This window comes from Naegleria gruberi, assembly GCF_000004985.1.
Source record: "Naegleria gruberi genomic scaffold NAEGRscaffold_29, whole genome shotgun sequence".
Classification (NCBI taxonomy): domain Eukaryota; phylum Heterolobosea; class Eutetramitea; order Acrasida; family Naegleriidae; genus Naegleria; species Naegleria gruberi.
Window position 1 is genome coordinate 192,458 of NW_003163298.1, and position 13,087 is coordinate 205,544.

The 13,087-nt window shown below is 35.0% G+C and overlaps 4 protein-coding genes across 4 annotated transcripts; 3 read left to right on the forward strand and 1 right to left on the reverse strand.

Moving 5' to 3' along the window:
* Positions 1 to 800: 800 nt before the first annotated feature.
* NAEGRDRAFT_68523 (uncharacterized protein) lies at positions 801 to 3,857 on the forward strand (the record flags this gene model as incomplete). The annotated part of the gene is made up of 1 exon (XM_002676134.1): positions 801 to 3,857. The coding sequence occupies one exon, from the start codon at positions 801 to 803 to the stop codon at positions 3,855 to 3,857; it is 3,057 nt and encodes a 1,018-aa protein (XP_002676180.1).
* Positions 3,858 to 3,965: 108 nt separating this feature from the next.
* NAEGRDRAFT_68524 (uncharacterized protein) lies at positions 3,966 to 5,429 on the reverse strand (the record flags this gene model as incomplete). The annotated part of the gene is made up of 1 exon (XM_002676210.1): positions 3,966 to 5,429. One exon carries the CDS (start codon positions 5,427 to 5,429, stop codon positions 3,966 to 3,968), a length of 1,464 nt encoding a protein of 487 aa, XP_002676256.1.
* A 4,423-nt stretch (positions 5,430 to 9,852) lies between these two features.
* Positions 9,853 to 10,134, forward strand: NAEGRDRAFT_4898 (uncharacterized protein; the record flags this gene model as incomplete). Its single annotated transcript, XM_002676135.1, has 2 exons — positions 9,853 to 9,961; positions 10,004 to 10,134. Coding segments are annotated over 2 exons (240 nt in total), but the record flags the coding sequence as incomplete, so codon positions are not given.
* A 763-nt stretch (positions 10,135 to 10,897) lies between these two features.
* Positions 10,898 to 12,650, forward strand: NAEGRDRAFT_80036 (muramidase; the record flags this gene model as incomplete). Its single annotated transcript, XM_002676136.1, has 1 exon — positions 10,898 to 12,650. One exon carries the CDS (start codon positions 10,898 to 10,900, stop codon positions 12,614 to 12,616), a length of 1,719 nt encoding a protein of 572 aa, XP_002676182.1. The 3' UTR covers positions 12,617 to 12,650.
* Between the last annotated feature and the right edge of the window lie 437 nt (positions 12,651 to 13,087).

The following is a 13,087-nucleotide window of genomic DNA, read 5'->3' on the forward strand; positions in this document are numbered from 1 at the left end:
TAATTGTGTTGGTTGCTCTTTGTTGTCCATTCCTCCATTAATTATGTTTTAAACCAACAAACACCATTCATCTAGTAAGGACATTTTTTTTGTTGGTTTTCTCAGTGGAAAAGGAAACGTACACCTTACCGTAGATCTAAAAATCCGCTCAGCTTGTTTACTCAAATTACAGTTATTTGCGGTGCACAACTCAGAAAAAAAAAGAATGATGAAGACCCTCAACGCTGGTTTGCGGTCTAAATTGCAATGTGTGTGTGTAGCTTTTTGTAGGTTGTATATTTCCGCTTACTATAAATTTTTCATAGTAATAATTTGCTTCACATTGAGTGTACATACATTTGATGCCTCAAATGATCAACAACAACATGCTGTTGAACTTGTAAAAGGATGGAAAGAAAAACAAAATAGTTACAATAGAGTTCTGGTTGGACTAAAACAACAAAAAGATGATTTTTACTCCTCAAAGATAAAGCAAAAGCTAGTGAATATGCAAGAAGCACTTGATGGTGCTTCAAGGATATTGGATGACTTGGGAGTTAATCAAACAATGTTTGATCAAATGGTCACATCAAAGAATAAGGACTTGATAAGAGCAATGAGCGTGGAAGTGGAATTGCGCAATGTCATTACCTTGGCTGATAACTCACAAAGAATATTGGGAGAGAATAGTTTTAATATGATTAATGTAAGTTTATTTTGAGCATTGACAATTTAGTTTTGTAAAGAATTTCACCGAAGCTATCTATGGAGAGGAATTATTATTCAGACAAAACACTTTGAACTTTTCAATGAACCACCAAATGTATTTCAACTCTAGACCAGGTATTTTTCCTTCCTATGAATATCATTCTTCTATTGTCAGAGTGAGAAACAGAATTGTTGCAGGTGCAAATCACGTACTTGTATTAATGCCTAATGGTAAATTGTACTCGACTGGTGTCTACAATAATGGAAATTTGGGAAGAACAAGTCAGGATTCTAGACTCCTCTACAATAACCCTGTTGAAGTTCTTGACGAATTAGAAATTCTTCAAATTGAAGCTCACAGAAATAGCAGCATGGTGTTGACTACGAATGGTCTCTATGTTTTTGGTTTAAATGATCGTTCACAATTAGCAACTGGTGGAACTAAATCTGTGTTGAAAGCAACAAAAGTTCGTGGTTTTAACTTTGACACTAAAATAGTTCAAATTGCTATGGGTAATTATGCTTCGTATGCGATAGATGAAAATGGAAAATTGTGGGCATGGGGAGCTAATGATCAAGGTCAAATTGGTGACAGAACTTGGGATGAAAAGAATAGACCATTCTCTGTTTATAGATACGGAGCTTTAGCAAATCAAACAGTTGTTAGAGTTTGTGCTGGAAATGGTAGTGTACTTGCTTTAACATCAACAGGTAATCTGGTAGCAATTGGAGACAACACATACGGTCAATTGGGTACTGGTGATTACGTTTCAAGTGGTGAGCCTGTAATTGTAAAGATGAAACCATTCCAAAATGAGACAATCAAAGAAATTCAATGTGGTATGTTTCATAACCTTGTCCTTACAGCCAGTGGTAAAGTTTTTGCTTTTGGTGGTAATATGTATGGACAAGTTGGAACTGGTAACACAACAAACATACCAATACCAACTTTGATTTCTGGTATTGACTGCACCGTAACCAAGATCCACTCAAAAGGTCATGTGAGTTTTGCTGTTTGTGCATCTAAACCAGGGTATTTTTATTCTTGGGGATTGAATGATATTGGGCAAACAGGTGCTGGACTTTCTTATGGATTAAAAATTCTATCACCAAAACTTGTAAAATACTCAGCTCACCCAATTGTAGATATTACTTCCAATGTTGATAATTCCTTCCTTTTTCTTGCTGATGGATCCATTCATGCCACAGGTGGCTGTTTTAATACCCAGTTTTTCCTTGGACAAGATTGCTTTGATGCATCTCCCAAGTACTTTTCCGAAACCGTTCTAACAAAGAAGTATGCTTTCTCTATTAACGGACTTTTCACTCAAGTACGACACCAAACCAATATGCAATTACACTGGTATCAGAGAAAACCAGTTTATTTCGAAATGGGTGATATTGCATATTTACTTCAAACAGAGAACACTCTTCCAACAAGAAGAAATAACGGGTTCAATATGTACACCACAAACGTTACAGCAAATGACATGGTATGGAAAATGGTTGAGTATAATGAAACTACCAACACTGGTTTCCCTCACTCTATTTATAATACACACGTCCTTAAACATGGTGAATATGTCTATTTGTTTGGAGGTGTTGTGAATGATGATATTTCAAATAGAATTTACAGAGCACCTGTCTATGATTTGGTTCAATCATGGGAATTAATTAATGAAACACTTCCAATTCCAATAGCATCTGGAATGCTTCTGACAGTAGGAGATTATGTTTACATTTTTGGTGGTATCATTTCTATCTATGAGTTCAATTCTACCGTCGATCTTGGTCCAACAATGAGACACAATGTAACCAATTGTATAATGCGAGCTTCAACAACAAGCATAACAAATTGGGAGATTGTACAAGATGTTATTCCCCTTCCCCTGCATTCTGCTTTTATCGAAGTGGTTGGTAATTATGTCTACTTGTTTGGTGGCAGCTCAACAGTACGAGGAAGTGGTATTAATATCTTTAGAGCAACATTACAATCTCCAACTGTATGGGAGATGACCTTCGGTCTTCTTCCTTATTACGTTACTAATACCGGTCCATTTTCCTCAACAGAAGATAAGTTATATATTTTTGGTGGTACAAACTCATCCACTAGTTCAACTGGGCCTTACTTTGCCTTTGGTAAGAAGAATGATATTATTGGATCATGGACTGCAATACCGGATACAAACATAGAGTTGAATATTATTCACAATTCTACACAATTTGATTGGTGCACCAAGTATCCATTGTTATGCTATCAATGTTCTAACCCAGATTATTTTTTCAGTGCTGTTACTGGGCACACTGGTCCACAATATTATGAGGCTACTAATCCAAGTGTCTGCTCTTCAGCTGGTATTTGCGTTGGTAATGATGGATGTAAATGCACTCCTGGTCGATTTGGTGACCGATGTCAATTTACAGGAATAGTGGCTTACAATAATGGCAGACAATATGCCGATGGAAATGTTGCTGAGTCTTGTGCTGCCTACAAAAATCCAACTAACACCTCTCGAGTATATCAAGGTATAATTGGTGATGGTTTCTATATTATTCAAATTATTGGAACAACAACACCAATTAAAGTATATTGTGACATGACTACAAATGGTGGTGGTTGGATAGCTTATTATACAGGTAGTGCTAACAAGCCAGTACATTTGGCTAAAGGATATCAAAACCCAGGTGAAGATGTAAACTCTGGAGATTACATCGTAGATCTTAGAAGTTTCTTTTTTACCCAAGTTATGTTTTCTAAAGGTGGACAAAGCGACTGGTTTACTTGTATTGAGTGTGGAAATGGTTACACAGTTGGTTATTCAAATGATGGTGCGTTGACTTCAAATAGCCTGGGTTCTTGGCGTGCCGGTGGAGCAGTTACTGGTACCTACCAGTTGTACATTGCAGACAATGCTCCAGCATACGCAGGAACAACAAACTCAGCTGCCTTCATGATGTACTATTCAACATCAAGTTATACATTAAACCCAACAAGTGGATACGATACCACCTCATACACAATTACTGGTTACAGAACAGATACTGGAGGCAAGATTACGAGAACATCAGTAGGTGGCAGTTCTATATATAATGAATGCTTTGGCGTTTGCTTTAGAGCAAACTTGGGAGGTTCTTGTGGTGCAGGCAGCATGACTGTTTACCTAAGATAGATCCACAATTTGTATATTATTGTAAATCAATAAATTCGTTATTGTAAAGTATAACACATTTCTAATTTTTGGTCCCCACCTTTTTCTAATGTTGAATAATCTTATTTATTATTGGCTTTGCTTATTATTTAAGAGTTTTAGTCTTTTGGCAGCACTCTTTCTATATAAATGTTCCAACTTGGGGTAAACTTTTGCTTCTTCACAACAAGTATAAACCAGCTTGATATCATGTTCTTCAACATCCTTTTCTAAATGAGATATTATTGTTTTCCAATCAGGAATGGAATCACTGAAATCCTGATTCAAAGCCTTTGTTCCTCCAAGAATAATGTACATTAGAATGACACTCTCCCATAAATAGCCTATAAGAGATTGCTTCACAACATTATTTTTGACATGTTCTGAAACTAATCTCACAGCAAAACATCCTGTGATAGCATGTAGGGTAGCAATGTCCATCTTGTCACACTTCAAATATAAGGTCAAAGCAGCTTGGCAAAGGTCCTCCAATTCAAATAATAATTGATTATGATCTCCCAATATCATGGAGCATTGTACTGCAAATTCTTTCTGATCAATTACATCACGAGCTTCTCTCATCAAGTTATGAATCAAGAATCCTCCCTTTTTTAATAAATCTTGTCTAAACTCATCGGTCAGATATTCTGGATGATTCTTTTCTGTTCTTTGAAGAATTTCAAGTAAGCTTTGAGGTTTTGAATCATCTGAAAGTGATTTCTTACCCAACGATTCAAGTTTTGGTTCAATATTCTGATAGGAATAAGCTTGATAGGCCAATGAATTGACAACCATCAAGGTATGGAAATTTTGGAGAATTGAATAACCTAACAAGATGATTGGATGAAAAGCTCCTCCAGAAATTCCACTTAGCAATTCAACAACTGATTCATGAGACATGATATTCTCGAACAGTTCCTTCTCCAAGTGCATTGGTAGAATTTCTTCCTCTGAATCACCTTGTTGGGAACTGTTCATGACTTTAGATTGATCGTGTTGAATGACGTGTAAATAGACTAGAATGTGCATAAATCTACGATAGAAGAGAAAATCTGGACGATTCACACTAATTCTTCCCATGAAAATCTTATCGAAAATCCAGCTTAATTCTTCCTTAATGAAATGATCGAGTCTTTCCTTTGAAAAGTCCTTTTTCAATTGAGAAAGAAAAGGTTGATAGGTTTCTTCTTCCCATTTTCTCAATTCTGTGTTTTGATATTTAGCATTAGGATCAATTGGTACAAGTTTCTTCAAGTGATGATTCACATTCTCCAAATACACCTTTCTATTAATAATTGGTTGTTCGAAATTTGCCTTAATGTGAAAGAGAGCTGACAAGACCATTGGTAAGTGATTACTCAATCCATCAGGGATCCTTTCATCCAATCCAAAACTAGGATACAAGTGCACACAAATATAATTCAACAACTCATCCATCCACAATGAATCATCTTGTGAGTCTGTGTCAATGCTTTCCTTGGACATGAAATTGGCGGGAAAGATTTCTTGCATTAATTGTTCACTATTCTTTGAAATTTGAGAAAGGTCTGGCATGTTGCTTGTTTTTTTTGAATTGTTTCTCTTGAGATTTTTATTTTTAGAAATTCTATTTATTTATTGAGGAAGATTTTTTTGGAGTTTTGACATTTTTGTAAGTGGACATATAAGTGCGTATTAATATTTAATTGTGCGCATTTGTAAAATTAATTGAAAACAAGAATGATTCTGTCGTGGATTTCACAATAAATGAATGAGTGGTGTCATCAGGTTGGAATATATTGTTTACATTATTGATTAATGCATTTTCCAATTCATCATTCCTATGGCACAGTCTCAAGGTTAATATTAAGGTCATATTGAAAGGATGGATGTAACCCTTAATAAGACCAAATACGACTGGGAACTCCAATTAGAAAAAATATTGGCAGGAAAAAATTACAGTGAAAATAGACTCCTAAAAAAATGCTCTGTTTTCAACAGGAGAAGGAATTTCCTCACAAAAAGGAGTGTATGATAATGTATCTAATATTTATTATATTTCTTTGTCAATATTTATCATCATCAACATCAACACCATCATTGGGTGGATTAATATTTATTAAGGCAGAACAAACAAGAGTCAATAAGAGACAACAAGATGATACAAGTTTTATCTATCCAACCTATACTTCGGAACTCTATGCAGGTAGAACTGATTTCAGTTCATCTATGGACATTTTCTTTAAACAAATGATTCCATCACAGGTGGATTCTAGAATTATCTACATGTCCTCGAAACTCACCAATTCAATCTATCAATATAATGACACTGATAAGAGTTTGATACAGATATTGCAAGGGAGCTATATAGAAGGGGAGGACACCTTAGTAAATGGTGATTTACTGATGGTTGAGAAGGAAGAAGTCAATTCTATTCAGTATGATTGTTTATATTATAATATTGAATCTAGAATGTGGAAATATTCAATGAGGGACAGAACATCTTCTCGATTAACTGTTTATGGATTGGAACAAGTTTCAAAATTGGGTGTCAATAGACCTTTCGGATTTTTGGATTGGGGAAAGAAGAATCGAGTGTATGGAGTAGTGGAGGGGAAATTATTTCATGTAGAAAGGGAATACAATTTGACTTGGAATTTCACACAAGTTAAGGAGCTTGATTTGGAAAATACTCAATGGGAAGGTTTGGCCATGCATAAAAACAGTGAAATTATGTACTTGATTGCAAATCGTACAATTTTCATGGTTGACATGAGCAAGGACTTGTTCATTAAGAAATTACAAACTCATGAAAGTCCCAAAATACCTTTTGCTGTTTATCACGATGGACAAGATGAGTATCTTTACTTTACTGCCAATTACGATTCGATTTTGGTAAAGTGTCCAACTAAGGAATGCGATAGTGCTCTACCCATCTATACTAGAGACGAAATGATTAGGTCAGGATGGAAAATATTGAGCATTCCGTCAGCATTTGCCATTACAAAAGATGTTTTCCTATTCAATTCGTATTTTCCAAGGAGGGATGATATTACACACCTTGCACTTTATTCAATGATGGATAATGTTGCCTATCCAATTTACTCAATGGATGGTCCTATTTGGAATGGTGTTAATGCTTTGAACAGTTCTATATTTCCAACAGGTAAGTTTACAAATTTTTGCCAAATTACTATAAATATACAGCGGTAAACTTACTAAAACATGCTGATGGAAGAAAGGAATTGCTTATTAGTGATTATACGAAAATTAGATCAATCTCAATGAAAGATAGAACCATTTCAGTGGTAAAGGTAGACAATTTGTGCACTTCTTTCACACCACAACTGCCTGCACTCTCCAATATTGGCTCTTCGGTCAACCATTCTGATGGCAGCTCTACCATATACGCTGCTTCCATTCCAGATACTAATGCACAGTCTTACTCTATCAAAATAGCATCTAATGGGCACACTACGTGGTGTCCTCTCTCAACAGATATTGAGAACATACCAGTGCCTAATGAGAGCCCTCTGAATCAATCCATGTTTAATGATCCTTCTGGTATTGTCTATTTGAATGGAGAAATTTATATTGCTGATACAAAATCCAATAGAATCAGAAAGATTACAAAAGATGCAAGAGTATTGACCTTAGTTGGAGGTGGTAATATTAAGGGAGATAACTTGACAGGAACTGATACCTATGCGAATGCCCCTTTCGGTATTGCTGTTTGCAATTCAACAGGAAACGTTTATTTTAGTGTTTCTAACGACCATTGTCTCAAAGTCTACTCTCAACAAACAGGTCTTGTTCAAAACCTTGCAGGAGATTGTGGAAAACCAGGAATATTTAATTTTCCAAAAGCAATTTCATTGGTGGAGAATTTCCTCTTTGTTGCCGATTCAATGAATCATAGAATTGCGAGGGTTAATTTAGAGACACGTTTAGTGGAGAGTCTAATTGGAGATGGACAAGCAGGTGAGACATCAGACGACAACTATAGCGTAAGATTGAATTCACCAACTGGGGTTCACTATTGTGATGGATATTTATTTGTAGCAGACACTAATAATCATAGAATATTGAAGGTTTCTCATATACTTGATGTAACAAGTTATGCATACGTTGAAGTCATAGCAACAGGTAAGTTAAAAATTTACATTTTTGGAATATTGACAAAATTACTAAAAATAGATGATGATGTGAAATTGGCATATCCATATGGTGTTCATGCTTTCAAGATGGGTTACAAAATGTTTTATATCATTACCAATACATATAACAACAGATTAATCTTTGCACAAGAAACTCCTTCAAGATATTTCACAGAAATGGGAAGTGGATTGCCAGGTTACAATGGAGACCTTTCCATATTTGAGGCAAGTCTTTTCAATCCAAAGGGAGTCTGGGTATCTGACAACATTATCTATTTTACCGATTCATCAAATAACCTGATTCGAAAAATCAACTTGTCTCGATTATATTTTATGGTTGAAACTGTAGCTGGTGGGCATGGTGATGGTGGCTCAATTTTGAATACTCGTATCAAGATTACAAGTTTCTCTCAAGCTCCTGGAGGGATTGTTGTGACTGATATTCAAAACAACCTGATCAGATTGATAAAACAAGATGGAACTGTCTCTACACTTGTTGGAAGTGGTGGCACACTTTACAATGGAGAGCTAATAACTTCCAAGATGGTTAATTTAAATTACCCTTTTGGAGTTTTTGTTTTCAATAATGAAATATACTATTCTGATTCCAAGAATCTGAGAATAAGAAAAGTGGATCTAGATGGAATCGTCTCAACTGTGATACTCGACGGTAGCTATCCTTCAGCTCTCAGAGTTAGACTTAATGGTGACATAATTTATGTTACTCAAACAGGAATTAAGATTTTCCATGCCAAAACAAGTGAATTCCAAAATATTGTAACAGACAGCAATTTTCTCAAAGCATCTGTTGAGTACGATTCAGATGATGGTTCGATTTATTATGCAACAGATACTTCTGTTGTCAAGTTGACTCCAAGATGTAAGAATGGTTATGTGTTGGATGACCAATTTTCTGAGTGTATTCCAGTATGTTTCGGATATAATCAATTGGATGTGGAACAAGTTTGTTCTGGACATGGATTGTGTCTAGAGCCAGATAACTGTGGATGTTTTGACCATTACACGGGTAATCAATGTGAAAATGCCAAATGTTTCGGTCTTGATGTTAATAATCCAAATATTTGTAATGGAAGAGGTCAATGTGTCTCAGTTGACACCTGTTCATGCTCCCAAGGCTATTCAGGAATTGACTGTTCCATTCCAGAATGTTTCGGAATCTCTGGAAACATGTCATGTAGTGGATCAGAAAGAGGTAGATGCATTTCACTCAACATGTGTCACTGTAATTTGCCTCATTATTCTGGAAGAGCATGCGAGTTAGCAAACTGCTTTGGAATTCCACAAAATGATGCAAAAGTTTGCTCTGGAAAGGGAAGATGTGTCCGTCCTAACGAATGCAAGTGTGATACTGATTTTTATGACAAGGATTGTTCCAAGTTTGATAATACGAATTGGACAGTTGGAGTTGTTGTGGGAATTACAGGCGGTTTTGTTATTTTGTTGATGATTGTTGGAGTTGTGTTGATTGTAGTGTTGAGAATTTATAAGAAACAAAAGAAAATATTGGACACTGACCTCGAATTGGATCGACAATTGTTGAGTTCTGAAGAAATCAATGGTTATTCTCGTGGTCATACTTCAAATTCAAGTAATAGTGTGGAGGAAGATTTTTATATCCCACTGAATCAATTAAATATGGACAAACCAATTAAGAGATTGGGAAGTGGTGGTATTGGAAGTGTATTCATGACAAAGTAAGTGTTAAATTTTGCCTAAATTCTAACTTTTTCATCAATCTTATTTTGAAATATTTCCAAAGATGGAATAATATCATTGTAGCGGTCAAAGTGTTTGATTTGAATAATGAAAACATTGGAATTGAAGATTTTATCAATGAGGCCTTATTACTCTCAAGACTTCGTCATCCAAATATTATTTCTTTTTATGGAGTTTCTTCATCTCCAACCAAAAGATACATTGCCATGGAGTGTATGGATGCAAGCTTGGAATCCTATATTCAGAAAATGCAAGCATTGCAGTTAAAGCTTCCATTCCGTACAAAAGTGAAAATTATTTCAGATATTTGCAGAGGTATCATGTATCTTCACAATTTACAACCAAATTTTATTGTTCACAGAGATTTGAAACCTGCAAATATTTTACGTAAGTTTATTTGATTTTTGACATGACTCTAATGTGAGTGAAATAGTTGATAAGGATGGCAATTGTAAAGTTTGTGATTTTGGTTTGGGAAGAGTTTTATCAAAAAAAACACTTTCGAATATTACAGCACAGGTTAGTACATTCAAACTATTTCGAATGATTATTTAACTGTATATAGATTGGCACATGTGCATACATGAGCCCAGAAATCTCAGGATTCTCTGGTAAGGATATTGATCGTTCACACGTTAAGGCAATTGATATCTTTAGTTTATCCATAATTTTCTATCAAATATTATTCGAAGTGATGGATCCATACTCGAGTCAAGATTTGAGAGTGGTGGAAAAGATTGGACTTAAGGAACCAATTCATTATGAATCTTTTTATCATTTGCATAGAGCCATTTGTGAATTCAAAGTTCGACCTTCAATTCCATTCAATACTATTGAGTCGTGTGTGGAGTGGTGTAAAGTTTATGATTTGGAAGAGAATGCAACAATTTATTGGAAATTATGTGAAGATGTTATAAAGGAATCATGGAAAGAAGAAGCTTCCGAAAGACCTCCTATTGAAAAATTGGTAGAAATTGTTGATTCATTGTAAACTGTTATAAATAAATATTTAAAAAAATGTCATCATTGATAGATTGTGACAACACCTCTCAACACTATGAATATCTCCCCGAACAGCAATTACACTCACTAAAAATCACACCAAATCATGATCACCAACCTTCTACAGCAAGAATTTCACTTCCCGTGATGAATACTCATGATGAGAATATTCAAATTGAAATTAATTCTGATGATTATAATATTGATGAGATTAGTGTCGTGTTCTCGGGAGGAAATTTATCCGTGAACAAATGTTACTTGAAGGTGAAGAAGAAGTGTAATGAAAGGTTTGTTGTGAAATTGAGAGAATTGGAATGTTGTGATTTGATAATTATGAATGAATCGAAAGGGAAGATTGTGTTGGAATATGATTGTTTAATATTAAATCGATTGGAAATTTCGAATAACCAACAAGAAGAAGAAACGGTAGTGGAAAATCATAGTGATGTTGATTTTTGTGAATTGATAATTGGAGACGGTTGTCAATTTGAGAATTATGCCAACTTGCAAGTGTTGAATTTATTGAAGGGTGAAGGATTGGTTAGAAATTTGGGAATGATGTTTTTTGGAAAGGATGTAGAAATCGAGTTGAATAATTTGGAAAGTGTTGGAATTGTCAAATTTCCACAATTAGAAAGTTTTGTAAAAGAATTTAAATTAATTAATGGCGAAAGTGAACAAAATTTTACAGAACCATTGCCTAGAGGATACAATTATCTCAACAGAGTTGCCCTTTTGAAGGGACTGATAGGGAAGAATACTAAAACCAAAAAACCACAAATTCTCTCCGACTCAATTCTAGAATATTTAAAGGAAAATCCTGTTAATTCATCAGATGATTTATCTGAGAAGGTGAATGAATATCTATTGAGAGTAGGTGGTACTGAGTACGTCTCTACATGGGTCTCAACTATTGCCCCGAATATTAGAAAAACACCATCCGCACAAGGTGAAATAAGTGAAAAATTAGAACCATGGACCACTGTTAATGTCAAATCGATTTATTGTGGAGCTGGAGAGAATGAATTCTGGGCATGCTTGGGAGAAGAGGCCTTTGTATCAACAGATTTTTTGAAAATTAAGCCAAAAGTCAATCATCTACTCTATCCTAACATGAAAGGGAGTGATTTACTATCAATCTATGGACCGAACGAACCATTCCTCAACGATAACTTGAAAAATCAATCCAATCAAGAAATCATTGTTGTAAATACTCCAATATTGGACAGTAATTTACAGTCTATTGGAGAAAAACTTGCTGGAGATTTGGTAACGGTTTATGAATTTACTGAAATTAATGGAAAATCACTTGTAAAAATATCTCCTGATGAGGAACATTATATTGAATCGGATTATCTTTCCTCTGAGATGGATAAGAATCTCCTCAATAGGAATATTCGAGCATTCCTCGAATTAATTGCCTTTTGTGAAGCTACCTATACATTCGGATACAATCGACTCGTGAATGGAACACCAACCACTGATCCATTCCAAACATGCTACTCACACGGCATTGTCAATATCACAAGTAATCTCAATACTCATCCGTTCATTCTCGTCTCCCTTAATGCCACTCTAAAATCAACAGCAGCTGGAAAATATCAATATTTGAATAGAACTTGGCATTCCCTCCCTAAAGAAATTCACAACAATCTCTTTACACCATATGGACAAGACAGAGGAGCCATTGCACTTTTAATGAGACGTGAAAGTCTTCAAGCCATCAAACAAGGCAATATTGAACTGGCCCTTAATTTATGTAATAAGGAATGGGCAAGTTTTCCAAACTCACCATATGGTCAACCCACTAAAAAGATGGAAGAATGCTTGAAAAAATATTCAGACTTTCTATCAAGATTACAATGAAAATCAAAAACTATTAAATCAAAATTTTTCAAACATCTTTTGCCCTCACATGGATGAGCACAAACGGAGAAGTAAAAATAAAACTTTAAAAAAAAATGAGAATCTTGTCCGTACTTGCAAAATCCAAAACTTTAATTTCCTTCCACAACTCGGCAGCCAAATCATCGTCATCACTGCTTTTCGGAAAACAAATAAAGAAAAATGGAAATTTAATTAAGAATATTCAATACAATTATCAACAGGAGAGAAATATATTTATTAGAACAAAGGAAACACCAAATCCTGCCAGTATTCAATTTTATCCTATGGAAGTGAAAGTGCTGGATGAGAAGGTGTATCCAGACATTTCTTCATTGGAAATTACTAATCCGTTGCAATCATATGTATCTCCTCTTGCCAAGACACTTTTTAAAATTGATGGAGTGAAGAGTGTATTTCTCTGTAGAGATTTTCTTACTGTAACAATTGATG